This window comes from Elephas maximus, chromosome 7 (assembly GCF_024166365.1).
Source record: "Elephas maximus indicus isolate mEleMax1 chromosome 7, mEleMax1 primary haplotype, whole genome shotgun sequence".
Lineage (NCBI taxonomy): Eukaryota > Metazoa > Chordata > Mammalia > Proboscidea > Elephantidae > Elephas > Elephas maximus.
In genome coordinates this window covers 31895783-31908312 of record NC_064825.1, presented here as the reverse complement: position 1 = coordinate 31908312, position 12530 = coordinate 31895783, and the positions used below count along the sequence as shown (strand labels likewise).

General features: G+C 41.3%; 1 protein-coding gene across 1 annotated transcript in view; it reads left to right on the top strand.

Moving 5' to 3' along the window:
* The first annotated feature begins 11764 nt into the window (after positions 1-11764).
* LOC126078777 (Putative N-acetylated-alpha-linked acidic dipeptidase) overlaps positions 11765-12530 on the top strand; it is a 67462-nt gene continuing 66696 nt past the window's right edge. The window contains exon 1 of the mRNA XM_049889564.1: positions 11765-11982. Within this exon, the coding sequence (XP_049745521.1) occupies positions 11865-11982 (118 nt within the window). The 5' untranslated portion in view covers positions 11765-11864. The remainder of the gene's footprint in view (positions 11983-12530) is intronic.

Sequence of the window (12530 nt, the reverse complement as noted above, 5' to 3'; positions counted from 1 at the left end):
TCAGGTGAAGCAACACTTCCTAAGGGAAGCCTTCCTTACCTACTCCCCTCTGCCCCCACCCTTAGTCTAATCTCTCATTACATCCTTTATTTTCTTCAAAGCACTTATTTTTAAATGTAATCATATATTTATTTGTGTGATTATTTATTTTATGACTGTTTTCCCCGGTAGACTATAATTTTGATGAGTACAGGAATCATGTCTATTGTGTCTACTGTTGCATCTGCAGCACTTTGCATTGCTCCTGACACATAGGAGTTGCTCAATCTAAATAGCCCATAAAGAATAAAGAAAAGAATAAAGGGTAAACCAGCTTTTGAATCCTGGCTCCATTTCTTAAGCTTAGTTCTTCTTAAGACTCAATTTCATTATCTCTAAAATCAGGGTGGAAGTATAGTCGAACTAATTTTTTAATCTGGGTGGTGGGTTCATGGAAGTACATTGTGTGATTTGCTCTCCTTCTGTAGATATCTAAAATTTTTCATATTTAAAGAACACTATCCACTCATGGGTTGCCAAAAGAACAAACAGATTAGCCTTAGAAGAAATACTACCCGAATGTTCCTTGCAAGTGAAAATGGCAAGAATTCAACTCACCTACTTGGGACACATCATCAGCAAAGACCAATCTCTAGAAAGGGACATCATATTTGATAAAGTAGAGGGCCAATGCAAATGAGGGAAATCCTCAATGAGATGAGTTGACGCAATAGTCACATCAGTGGACTCAAGTGTACCAACAATCATGAAGATGGCTCCGGAATGGACAATGTTTTGCTCTGTCATGCATAAGGTTGTCATGAGTAGGAGCCAGCTCAACAGCAACTAACAAAAACAAATGCCATAAAACATCCAGGAATGATCCAGAAATCATTTGAAGTTCAACGTGACCAGTGTGTATGATATATGATAGGGCAGGAATTGGGGTAGTGCTGAAAGGGATGCTGAGGCTTAAGTATTCAAGATTATATGTTGCAAATAAAAGAAACCAACTCGTGTGTTTAAGCAAAAAGGAGGGGGGAGAAAAAGTGGCAGGGGCTTATTACAAGGACACAAGTTGTGTCTCATCGAAACCAAGGGTAGGAGTGACACTGGGTCTCAAACAGCACTAAACCAAGATCTTGAAGGCTGCCAAGAGTTAAAGGAATAGTCTATTTCCAATACTGTGTCTGCTCCTCTCTGGGCCCTTGCTTTATTCTACTCTGCAGTTAATCCTGCTTTCTCTGTTATTCCATCCATATGGCATGAAGAAGTCGAATGGTCACATATTTAACACTTCCAGCCATTTCAAACTCCAACTCAACACCTCAGCAAAAAGATTCTCTCACAAACTGAATCATGTATCTATCTTTATCCAATTAATTTTGCCCAGGGGTATGAGATATTCAAGGTGGATGTTCACTACAAGAGGAGCTTTGTGTAAGATTTTGGAAAGATTTGTATATCTTGATGAAGAGTGTAAACTTTATTTTGCAGGGGTAAAAAGGGTAAAGGCAATGTTTTCAAGCAAGAGAGGGTCATGATAACATTTATTTCTTAGACTACAGTAGCTGTAGCTGAATATGAATAAAAGAGAAGAATTGAAAATGACTTAGGTTTTGATTTGAAAAGCAGTGGACAATGATGTCATTTATTCAGATAGGACAAACAGGGAAGTCTGGCAGGAAGGAGTCATGTTGGAAAAGTGGAGAGTAAATTTGTTGAGCGGTAGCCCAACTTCTGTCTGACCATGTGAAGTTTGAGAAGCCTAGTAGAATTCCAGATGGAGAACTCAATTAAGCAGTCAGCTATTTGATTCTGTATCTCAGGGAAGAGGTGCTGGCTGAAAACAAAATAAAAAAAAAAAAATGCAGGCTCCATCAAGATCAGAGGTAGTGATGGCACCAGCTATAACAAATAAATCCAATGGGTAAAAAAATAGAACGTTCTTCTTCACTACTACAAAGTCCCGTTGGGCATTCCTGATTGGTTGGTACCTTTTCCAAGCAATGATTCAGGGTCCTACATTCTTTTAGTCTTGTGGTGTACAAGGAGGCTGTGAAGAAGTGACCAATCACTTTTAGAGGAGAGTGGTGTCCTATAGTCTAGAAAATCCATTTTCTTCTGATCAATCCTGACTCACAGCAACCTTATAGAACTGTTTAGAACTGCCCAATAGGGTTTTCAAGGCTAAAAATCTTTATGGAAGCTGACTGCCACATCTTTCTCCCAAGGAGTAGCTAGTGGGTTCAAACCCCTTTGGTTAGCAGCTGAACATTTAACTACTGCACGGCCAGGGCTCCTACAGTCTAGAAAAGAAAGTGTTTACTAACGGAAGTAGCAGTTAACTTTGTTAAACTCTGTGAGCATTTGCACTGTCATAGTGACTTCCTGTCCTTGGGGGCAGTTTTAATATGCAGAAAATTATTCAGAGTGTTACCTTATTAAATGAACATTTGATTAATTGAGGTTAGAAATTTAAAAACCTAGTTCTTCCTTAAATTCTTAAGTTCAGCACATATGTCTTACTTTTCTATTTATAAAGCTAATAAGTTTTAATAACTTTTAAGAGATTTTTGAATGATTTTGGTCTTATTTTTTACATTTAGTTAATTAAACAGTATTAAACATTTTAACCAAAATTTATACTCTTAATTTACTCTATTAATTTTTAGATATGTTAACTCTAACAAATCTTTCCAATACCTAAAATTAATTCCTAGAAATCTAATAAATTTAACATATAATTACATTGAATCTTCATTTCTTTTACATATTCCGGTAATACTGAATATAAATATTGTAAGTAATTTCAATTTAAGGCCAAAAGACAAACCCAATTACTCAATTATACTGTTTATATTAGGAGCAAGGCTAATCTAACAGGCCAAATTCTCTTCAATATCATACAGTCTTATAATACTAAATATGCCCAAATTTCTTATAATTAATAACATAGGCTCAATTATCTAAGCACTTCTGTTTTTAAATCTAAATATTCAAGGTTTATAAGTTTTTGCACAAAGAAAGCAATGGTGTATGTCAACACAGGCATTGAGGATACTATCTTAGATGAATGGAGTTTGCAATATTAACCTAAAATGGTGACGAGGGACACTGACAGAATTTGCGTTATTGACGCTATAGCATACACTGAGCCTTATTCACAGTCACTATATCAATGTCCATTAAATGGTCTTACAAATTTCATAGCCCACATACTTGGTTTCGGAGTTTACCTAGTTCTTCTCACAGGACTCTGCAACCTCACCCAGGTTAAATTACTGGATTAGAGTTTGCATGTCTTTGGCTCTTATTTAAAATACCTTTCTGTCTAGGTCTAAATACGTCTGATCTTGATGAAAACTTACTTTTTTGTTGTGGTTTACTATTTGAAAGGGTTTTGCAACTAGAATATATACATCCTCTAACATATCAAGTTGCTATACAATTCATTCATTTGAAAGTAGTTAGTGGGTAACTACTATGTGCTAAATATTCTGCCAGGCACTAATGACTAAGACACCCATCTATACACAAAAGATGTCTGGCACTATATTTGGTGGGTAGAAAGACAGAAAAATTAAAAGTAACCTGACAATCCTTTTTTCTCCCTCAGTGGCAGAAATAGTAGATTCAGAATAGATACATCAAATAAAGAAAAGATTTATTTGCATTTTATGTTGTATCTGCTAATAGCCATCAACTCTGAAAGAATCTTTAGATGGTAATTCCCAGAGAGAAATGATAGTGCTATGCCACCAATATTCAAATACCAGCAGGGCCACTCATGGCATACAGATTTCAGCTGAGCATCCAGACTAAGACAGACTAGGAAGAAGGACCCGGTGGTCTACTTTGGAAAAGAATTAGCCAGTGAACCTGACTTCAGAACCAACTATAAAGCTATGGTAGTCAAAACAACTTGGTACTGGTATGACAGATACATTGACCAATGGAACAGAATTGAGAACCCAGGTATAAATGCATCCACCTATGCCCACCTGATCTTTGACAAGGGCCCAAAGTTCATCAAATGGGGAAAAGGCAGTCTTTTTAACAAATGGTGCTGGCAAAACTGGATGTCCATCTGCAAAAAAATGAAACAGGACCCATATACAAAAACTAACTCTAAGTGGATCAAAGACCTAAATATAAAGCCAAAAACCATGAAGTTCATAGGAGAAAAAATACAATCAACACTAGAGGCCCTAATGCACAGCATTAACAGGATACAACTCACAACCAACAACACACAAGCTCCAGAGGATAAGCTAGATACCTGGGATCTTCTAAAGATTAAACATTTATGTTCATCAAAAGACTTCACCAAAACAGTACAAAGAGAACCTACAGACTGGGGAAAAAAAAATTGGCTATTACAAATCAGACAAAGGTCTAATCTCTAAAATCTACAATAAAATCCAACACCTCCACAACAAAAAAACAAATAACCCAATTAAGAAATGGGCAAAGGAAATGAACAGACACTTCACCAAAGAAGGCATTCAAGAAGCCAACAGACACATGAGGATATGCTCACGATCTCTAGCCATCAGAGAAATACAAATCAAAACACAGTGAGATACCATCTCGCCCCAGCATTACTGGAACAAATCAATAAAACAGAAAATAACAAATGTTGGAGAGGATGTGGGGAGATCGGAACTCTTATGCACTGCTGGTGGGAATACAAAATGATACAACCTTTTTGGAAAATAATATGGCACTTCCTTAGAAATAGAAATACCATTGATCCAGCAATCCCATTCCTAGGAATATATCCTAGAGAAATAAGAGTCATCACATGAATAGATATACGTACACCCATGTACATTGCAGCATTGTTCACAACAGCAAAAAGATGGAAACGACCCAGATGCCCATCAACAGATGAATGGATAAACAAACTGTGGTACATAAACACTATGGAGTATCACACAATGCTAAAGAACAACGATGAATCTGTGAAGCATCTCATAACACGGATGCATCTGGAGGACATTATGCTGAGTGAAATAAGTCAGTCACAAAAGGACAAATATTGTATGAGATCACTACTGTAAAAACTCATGAAAAAGTTTACATACAAAAGGAAAAAATATTTGATGGTTACTAGGGAGGGGAGGGGTTGGGATGGAAAAATATTTAATAGACAATAGATAAGGGTATCTTTGGTGAAGGGTAAGACAGTACACAATACTGGGGAAGCCAGCTCAACCAGTACAATGAAAGCCCATGGTAGCTCCATAGACGCATGGACCCGATGGCTGGGCTGAGGGCTTGGGGGCCATGGTCTCAGGGGATCTCTACCTCAATTGGCATACAGAGTTTATAAAGAATATGTTTTACATTCTACATTGGTGAGTAGTGTCTGGGGTTTCAAAAGCCTACGAGTGGCCATCTAGAATACTCCACTGGTCTCACCCCTTCAGGAGCAAGGAACAATGAAGAAAACTAAAGACATAAAGGAAAGAGTAGTCCAAAGGACTAATGGACCACATCTACCATGGCCTCCACCAGACTGAGTCCAGCACAACTAGGTGGCGCCCAGCTACCACTACTAACTGCTCTGACAGAGATCACAATAGAGGGTCCCAGGCAGAGCTGGACAAAAATGTAGAATAAAATTCCAACTCAAAAAGAAAGTCCAGACTTGCTGGCCTGACAGAGACTGAAGAAACCCTGAGAGTATGGCCCCTGGACACCCTTTCAGCTTAGTAATGAGGCCACTCCTGAGGGTCACCCTTCAGTCAAAAACTGAAGAGGCCCATGGAACAAAACAAGACTAAATGGGTGCACCAGCCCTGGGGCAGAGACTGAAAGGCAGGAGGGAACAGGAAAGCTGGTAATAGGGAACCCAGGGTTGAGAAGGGAGAGTGTTGACATGTCGTGGGGTTGTTAACCAATGTCATACAACAATGTGTGTACTGTTTGATGAGAAACTAGTTTGTTCTGTAAACCTTCATCCAAAGTTCAATTTTTTTAAAAAGAAAAGAATTAGCCAGTAAAAAATTTAGAAGATAGCTAGCTACCTGGCCAACAGACTGGAGGAGATCCATATTTACGCCTATTCCAAAGAAAGGTGAGCCAACCAAATGCAAAAATTATCTAAAATTATGATTAATATCACCCTAAAACCTAAACCCATTATCATCGAGTTGGTTCTGACCCATAGTGACCCTGTAGGACAGAGCTCCATAGGGTTTCCAAGGAGTGGTTGGTGGATTTGAACTGCTGACCTATTGTTTAGCAGCTGTAGCATTTAACCAGGGCTCTGACTAATATCACATGCAAGTAAAATTTTGCTGATGATCATTCAAAAGCAGCTGCAGGAGAACATCAACAGAGAACTACCAGAAATTCAAGCCAGACTCAGAAGAGGACGTGGAGCCAGGGATATCATTGCTGATGTCAGATGGATCCTGGCTGAAAGCAAAGAACACCAGAAAGATGTTTACCTGTGTTTTATTGACTATGCAAAGGCATTCAACTGTGTGGATCATAACAAGTTATGGTTAACATTGAGAAGAATGGGAATTCCAGAACACTTAATTGTGCTCATGAGGAACCTGTACACAGATCAAGAAGCAGTCATTCGAACAGAACAAGGGGATGGATACTGCGTGGTTTAAAGTCAAGAAAAGTGTGCATCGGAGTTGTATCCTTTCACCATAATTATTCAATCTGTATGCTGAGCAAATAATCCAAGAAGCTGGACTCTATGAAGAAGAACGGGGCATCAAGACTGGGGGAAGATGCATTAACAACCTGCGTTATGCAGATGACACAACCCGGCTTGCTGAAAGCGAAGAGAACTTGAAGCACTTACTGATGGAGATCAAAGACCACAGCCTTCAGCATGGATTACACCTTAACATAAAGAAAAACAAAAACAAAAAATCCTCACAACTGGACCAATAAACAGCATCATGATAAATGGAGAAGACTGAAGTTCTCAAGGATTTCATTTTACCTGGATCCACAATCAATACCCACAGAAGCAGCAGCCAAGAGATAAAAAGATGCATTGCCTTGGGCAAATCTGCTGCAAAAGGCTTCTTTAACGTGTTGAAAAGCAGTCACCTTGAAGCCTAAGGTGCCCCTGACCCAAGCCATGGTGCTTTTGCCTCATATGTATGTGAAAACTGGAGAATGAATAAGGAAGGCTGAAGAAGAATTGAAGCCTTTGAACCCTGGTGTTGGTAAAGAATATGGAATATACTATGGACTGCCAAAAGAACAAACAAATCTGTCTTGGAAGGCATATAACCAGAACACTTCTTAGAAGCAAGGAGGCGAAGCTACATCTCACATACTCTAGACATGTTACCAGAAGGCATCAGTCCCTGAAGAAAGACATCATGCTTGGTTAAGTGGAGGGTAAGGGAAAAAGAGGAAGACCCTCAACAAGATGGATCAACACAGTGGCTGGAACAACGGGCTCAAGCTTAACAATTATGAGGATGGCACAGGACCGAGCAGTGCTTTGTTCCGTTGTACATAGGGTCACTTTGAGTTGGAATTGACTTGAGGGCACCGAAACAGAACTCAGTCACTTCAACCAGATGGGACTGCCGGAGAGAAAATAGGCAATGAGGTGATCTTATTCTATTTTCCTTCCCAATCACCAGAGATTCCTGAACAAGTTTCACTGAATTCTTGATCAATGGCAGTTGGAGCTGTTTGAAAGAGTTCTCCAGATTTCCATACTTCTTTGAGCATCATTAAGTGGAAGGCACGGTTCAATCTTTTTCACGGGAGCAAATATATCCTTTTTAGGTACACATCAGAACACTTCTTTGGGAAAGGAGAAAGTGAAAAGGAAGGATAACACAGGCCATGAACACAGTACAAGCATAATGGGAACATATTTTTTCAGAATATAAACACTATGGCATTCTCAACTGTACTTTGTATACATAAAGTACATTGTCCAAAACTGTCACTGATATGGGTGACGTATCAAAGAAGCAGAGAGTACTACTCTAGGCTTCCTCATATGCTTATGAACCTTGCAGAGCTACTCACTTCAACATTTTAGAAAGACGCAGTAATTTAGAGATGAATCTGTGGAGCCTTGTGAAATCCCTAGAAAAGGTGGTTGTGAAGACAATATGGGTTTGCCAAAACTATGAAACTGAGGGATTAGAAGAATACTAAAATGCCTTGCTTCTCTCCAAAAATATGGACATTGAATAGATAAAAAAAAAAAAAAACAAACGAAAATTGTGGCTCAGAGAGGTTTATTAAATTGCTAAAGGTAACAGAGCTCATAACCAGCAGAGTCAGCATTTGAGTCCAGTTCTATTTTCCTTAAGGCCTGCATCTTGCTCCTAGAACTTAATGAATTTGTTCTTTTATTTCTATTATTCTCATGACATGAAAGCCTCCTCTCTGTCCTGTTCTTCTCTTTATCCAAATCCCACCTATCTTTCAAGATTGAGCCCCTCTCCTCCATGAAGCCTTTACTGATGAACTCATATAAGACAGTGTCAAGTGCAGCCAGCATATGAAAATGAATGACTGCCCCTGCCTTCAAAAAGTTCCGCTATTATTCCTTTAAAAGTGCTTTTGTTATGTAAAGTGACAACAATTCCCTAAACGTTTACTAACAACAGCTCCATTCATTAGGAGAAAGAACATTCATTAGGAGAAAGAACACAGTGGTAATTCACATTGATGCCAGCTCCTCCCTGACTATCCAAAACAATGCAAGGGCTGAAAGTCACCTTTTCCCACAGGGTTTTTAAACTCTATGGGGCCGTTCTACTCTGTCCTATAGGGTCGCTATGAGTCGGAATCGACTCGACAGCACTGGGTTTGGGGTTTTTTTTTTTGGCTATGAGTGGAATCAACTGGAGGGCAATAGGTCTGTTTTTTTGTTTTTCTTTTTTTTATTCGTTATGAGTGGCAGTTGACTCCTTGACAAAGAGTTTTGTTTTTTTGTTTGTTTACTCATTATAGTGTGGTAAAATATTCAAAAGACTTTCAGAGGTGAAAAAAAAAGTTTTTGAGAAATGATTTAGTGTAATCTACCAATTTGCCTGGGGCAAGGCAAGTTAGGATCTTTCCCTGGGGTTTCATCTAGCCCCTGCCTTCATGGCTCCACAAAGATACATGTACAATGATGACCAAGAAAAAAAAAAAAAAAAAAGCAGCTGCTGTGGCTACTTGTGTACAACCAGATACCTCATTGGATCTAGTTCCTTCGTTTGGAGGTTTAGGGTCATGGTTTCATGGGACATCCCAATTAATTGGGGGTAATACCATGCTTAGTGCTTCTGTTTTCCCTTAGTTTCTTTCGTAGTGCCTGGGGCCTTTCTAATCGATTTTAAAGGAAGATGCCCTATAGCATAATAGGAGGATGAGGTCAGAGAGGGTGACATTTGTTGAGAAACTGTCAAGAATGGTGCATGGCCCTCTCAGGGGTTAATCTGTTTTAATTTGAACCTACAACTTGCTAGTCAGGTAGGTATTAACTCTAGTTAAAAAGAAACCACGAGTTACAGAAGAGACTTGTCAGACAAGTGGAAAAAAGAATGAACTGAATCCAATCAGCTTTGATACCGATGTGTGGTTGAGGAACTGGTGTGTTATAATGGAAAGCCAGGATCAGAAATACTTCCTGAGTTTGACGAGGCAGAAACAAGGATAGAGAATTTGGCAACAGCATAATCAACATAGTGGCTGCAATAATGGGCTCAAGCATAACAATTGTGGGGATGGTGCAAGAATGGGCACTGTTTCGTTCTGCTGTACATAGGGGTCGCCATGAGTTGGAACCCACTCGAAGACACGTAATACAACAACATAATCAACAGAGAAGTTTAAAGGCAGTACTTAAATGTACTTTGCAGCTAAAATTTCACAATTCCTGGGATAGGGGTGGCAAAAAGCAGGATGAGGAAAGTTCTTTCGGAAACCAGTAAGGGCATTTTTAGCAGTTCCAAGCAGTCACCTTGGTTACTGCAGTGCCACAAAATGAAAACTGCCTGCAAACAGGAAGAACGTGTCTCCTCAGCTGGGCTTCCTCTCCCCCCTTGAGAGTCCATGGGGATGACAGGGGTTTTCATTGTGGCCAGGACAGATCAGGAGGGTGGAGGTAGGCTTTGTGGTGGGCCAGGGACAAGGGCCAGCCCCGCAGCAACCTGGGCCCTCCCCGTGTCCCTGAGCACCTCTGTTTTTGTGCACAGTCCTGAGGCTTGCAGTGGCAGCCAGCGCCCCCAAGCTCAGTCCTGAAGAAGCCATGGCGAAGTCCAGGGGCCGTCTGTACCTCTGGGTGTGCTTGGCTGCAGCGCTGGCATATTTCTTGGTGAATGTTATAGACTGAATTGGGTGCTTCAAAAATGTATGTCAATTCAGCTAGGTCATGATTCCCAGTATTGTGTGGTTGTCCGCCATTTTGTGATCTGATGTAATTATCCTCTGTGTTGTAAATTCTACCTCTATGATGTTAATGAGGTAGGATTAGAAGCAGCTATGTTAACGAGGTAGGACACAACCTGCAAGATTAGGCTGTACCCTGAGTCAATCTCTTTTGAGATACAAGAGATAAGCCAGCAGAGAGGCTAGGGACCTCATTACCATCACGCAAGAAGAGCAGGAGTGGAGCATGTTCATTGGACCCGAGTCCCTGCGAGAAGCTCCTAGACCAGGGGAAGGCTAATGACAAGGATCTTCCCCCAGAGCTGACTGAGAGAGAAACCCTTCTCTTGGAACTGGCACCCTGAATTTGGTCTTCTAGCTTCCTAAACTGTGAGAGAATAAATTTCTCTTTGTTAAAGCCATCCACTTGTGGTATTTCTGTTACAGTAGCACTAGACAACTAAGACAGTGGGGTTTATGGCCTGTAAGTCCTCAAAAACCCTTCCTCCAAACCTAGGACTCAAACTCCTCTATGCAGCCACTTCTTTCGCTGAAGCTTGAAGCTGCTCCTTTCCTGCCTGGAGTATGAAGGGTGTAGGGTGTGCTCTAGGCTTGCCTGGGCCAGCTGAACTCCTTATGGCAAACTCTGGGAACTTCAGAAAAACTAGAAATCAAATGGAATGTATTTTTGACATTCCAAATAATAAGTAAGAATAAAATTCAAATTCGGGTGTGGATTATTGTGCTTACCTTGCTTACCAGATCAGCTGCAATGAATAATTTCACATTTTTTCACCACATCAAAGATTGTTTCAGTCGACTCGACGGCAGCGGGTTAGTGGGTAGGTATTGCTGGTATCTGCCTTTCTGCCAATCCCACAGCACCTTCCTACAGAATCAAAGCCTCTTCACATTTACAGTCCCTGACAGGGACGGACTACCCAGTGCGTGTGAAACCCATTTGTAATTGTTCACCGCAGATTAGTAAGTAAACACAAGTAAGCCGTTGCTTACCTTGCCTATTGGCTAACCTGCCCCTGTTCAAATTTGTTCATTTTTCATTGAGTGCAAACTGCTGTTACAGGCTGTTGGAAAGACAGCTTTCAGCTCTTGTTATCAGCTGGGATGAAAATGATGGTTTCATTTCCAAGTAATATTAATGAGTCAAAACTTTCAGCCAGTATGGGCAGCACTGTTTTCCTTTCAGGGAATGAAGATTTTGGTCTGGGAGTGGAGAGATGAGTAGTCCCCCTTCCTCTCTTCCTCTTTCCCTCCCTCCTCCTTTCTTTCTTTTAAATAAGAATTTTTTTTTTTTTTAAGAACCTCTCATAAGGGGCTGGGTTTCTTTCTTCCGATTGGTTCAGAGTGAAAATACTTTGAGGGCGGAGAAACTAGATATACCAGGGAGCAGATTCCAGCCTCCAGTAACTGATAATAGAAGCACTTGTGGGAGGAGGGCTTTGCCTTGCGGAGCTGCGAGTTGAGGGGCACACTCTGGGGGCCAGACCCGCGCGAGGATGTGGAATCTCCTTCAAGACGCCGACTCGTCCGCTGTCGCTTGGCGCCGCCGGAGCTGGCTCTGCGCTGGGGCGCTGGTACTGGCCGGCGGCCTGTTTGGCCTGGGCTTCCTCTTCGGTAGGGACGCGCTAGCCACCCAAACCCCGGCGCATACGCGGGCGTGGGGAGCCGGGCAATTCGCGGTTCCGGGGACACGCGGGCCGAGCTCTTGCTTTCCTCCTGCCAACCCACTAAACACCCACTGCCTTCCGGTAGATAGCGACCCTGTAGCGCTCGGTAGAGCTGCCCCCCCTAGAGTTTCCTAGGATGTAAATCTTCGTGAAAGTTTTTCACATCTTTCGCAGAGCAGCTGATGGGTTCTAACTGCCCACCTTTAGGTTAGCAGCAGAGCGCTTAACCACAGCGTCACCAAAGCTTCTCGTTCTCCCTCAGGGGCAGCAATTTTGAGTCGGACGTATGTGGTGATGAAAACCAACCAAAACCAAACCCAGTGCCATCGAGTCGATTCCGACTCGCAGCGACCCTACCCACTAATTAGGTGGGGAGGTTCTGGGGGCGGTGCAGGATTTGATTCTGGACCAGTAACTTGTGGGACAGATTCCCATGGTAAGGTGTAGAACGGTGAATTCCTGAAACTGGGCTTCAGAAAGTTCCACTCGCCTAAG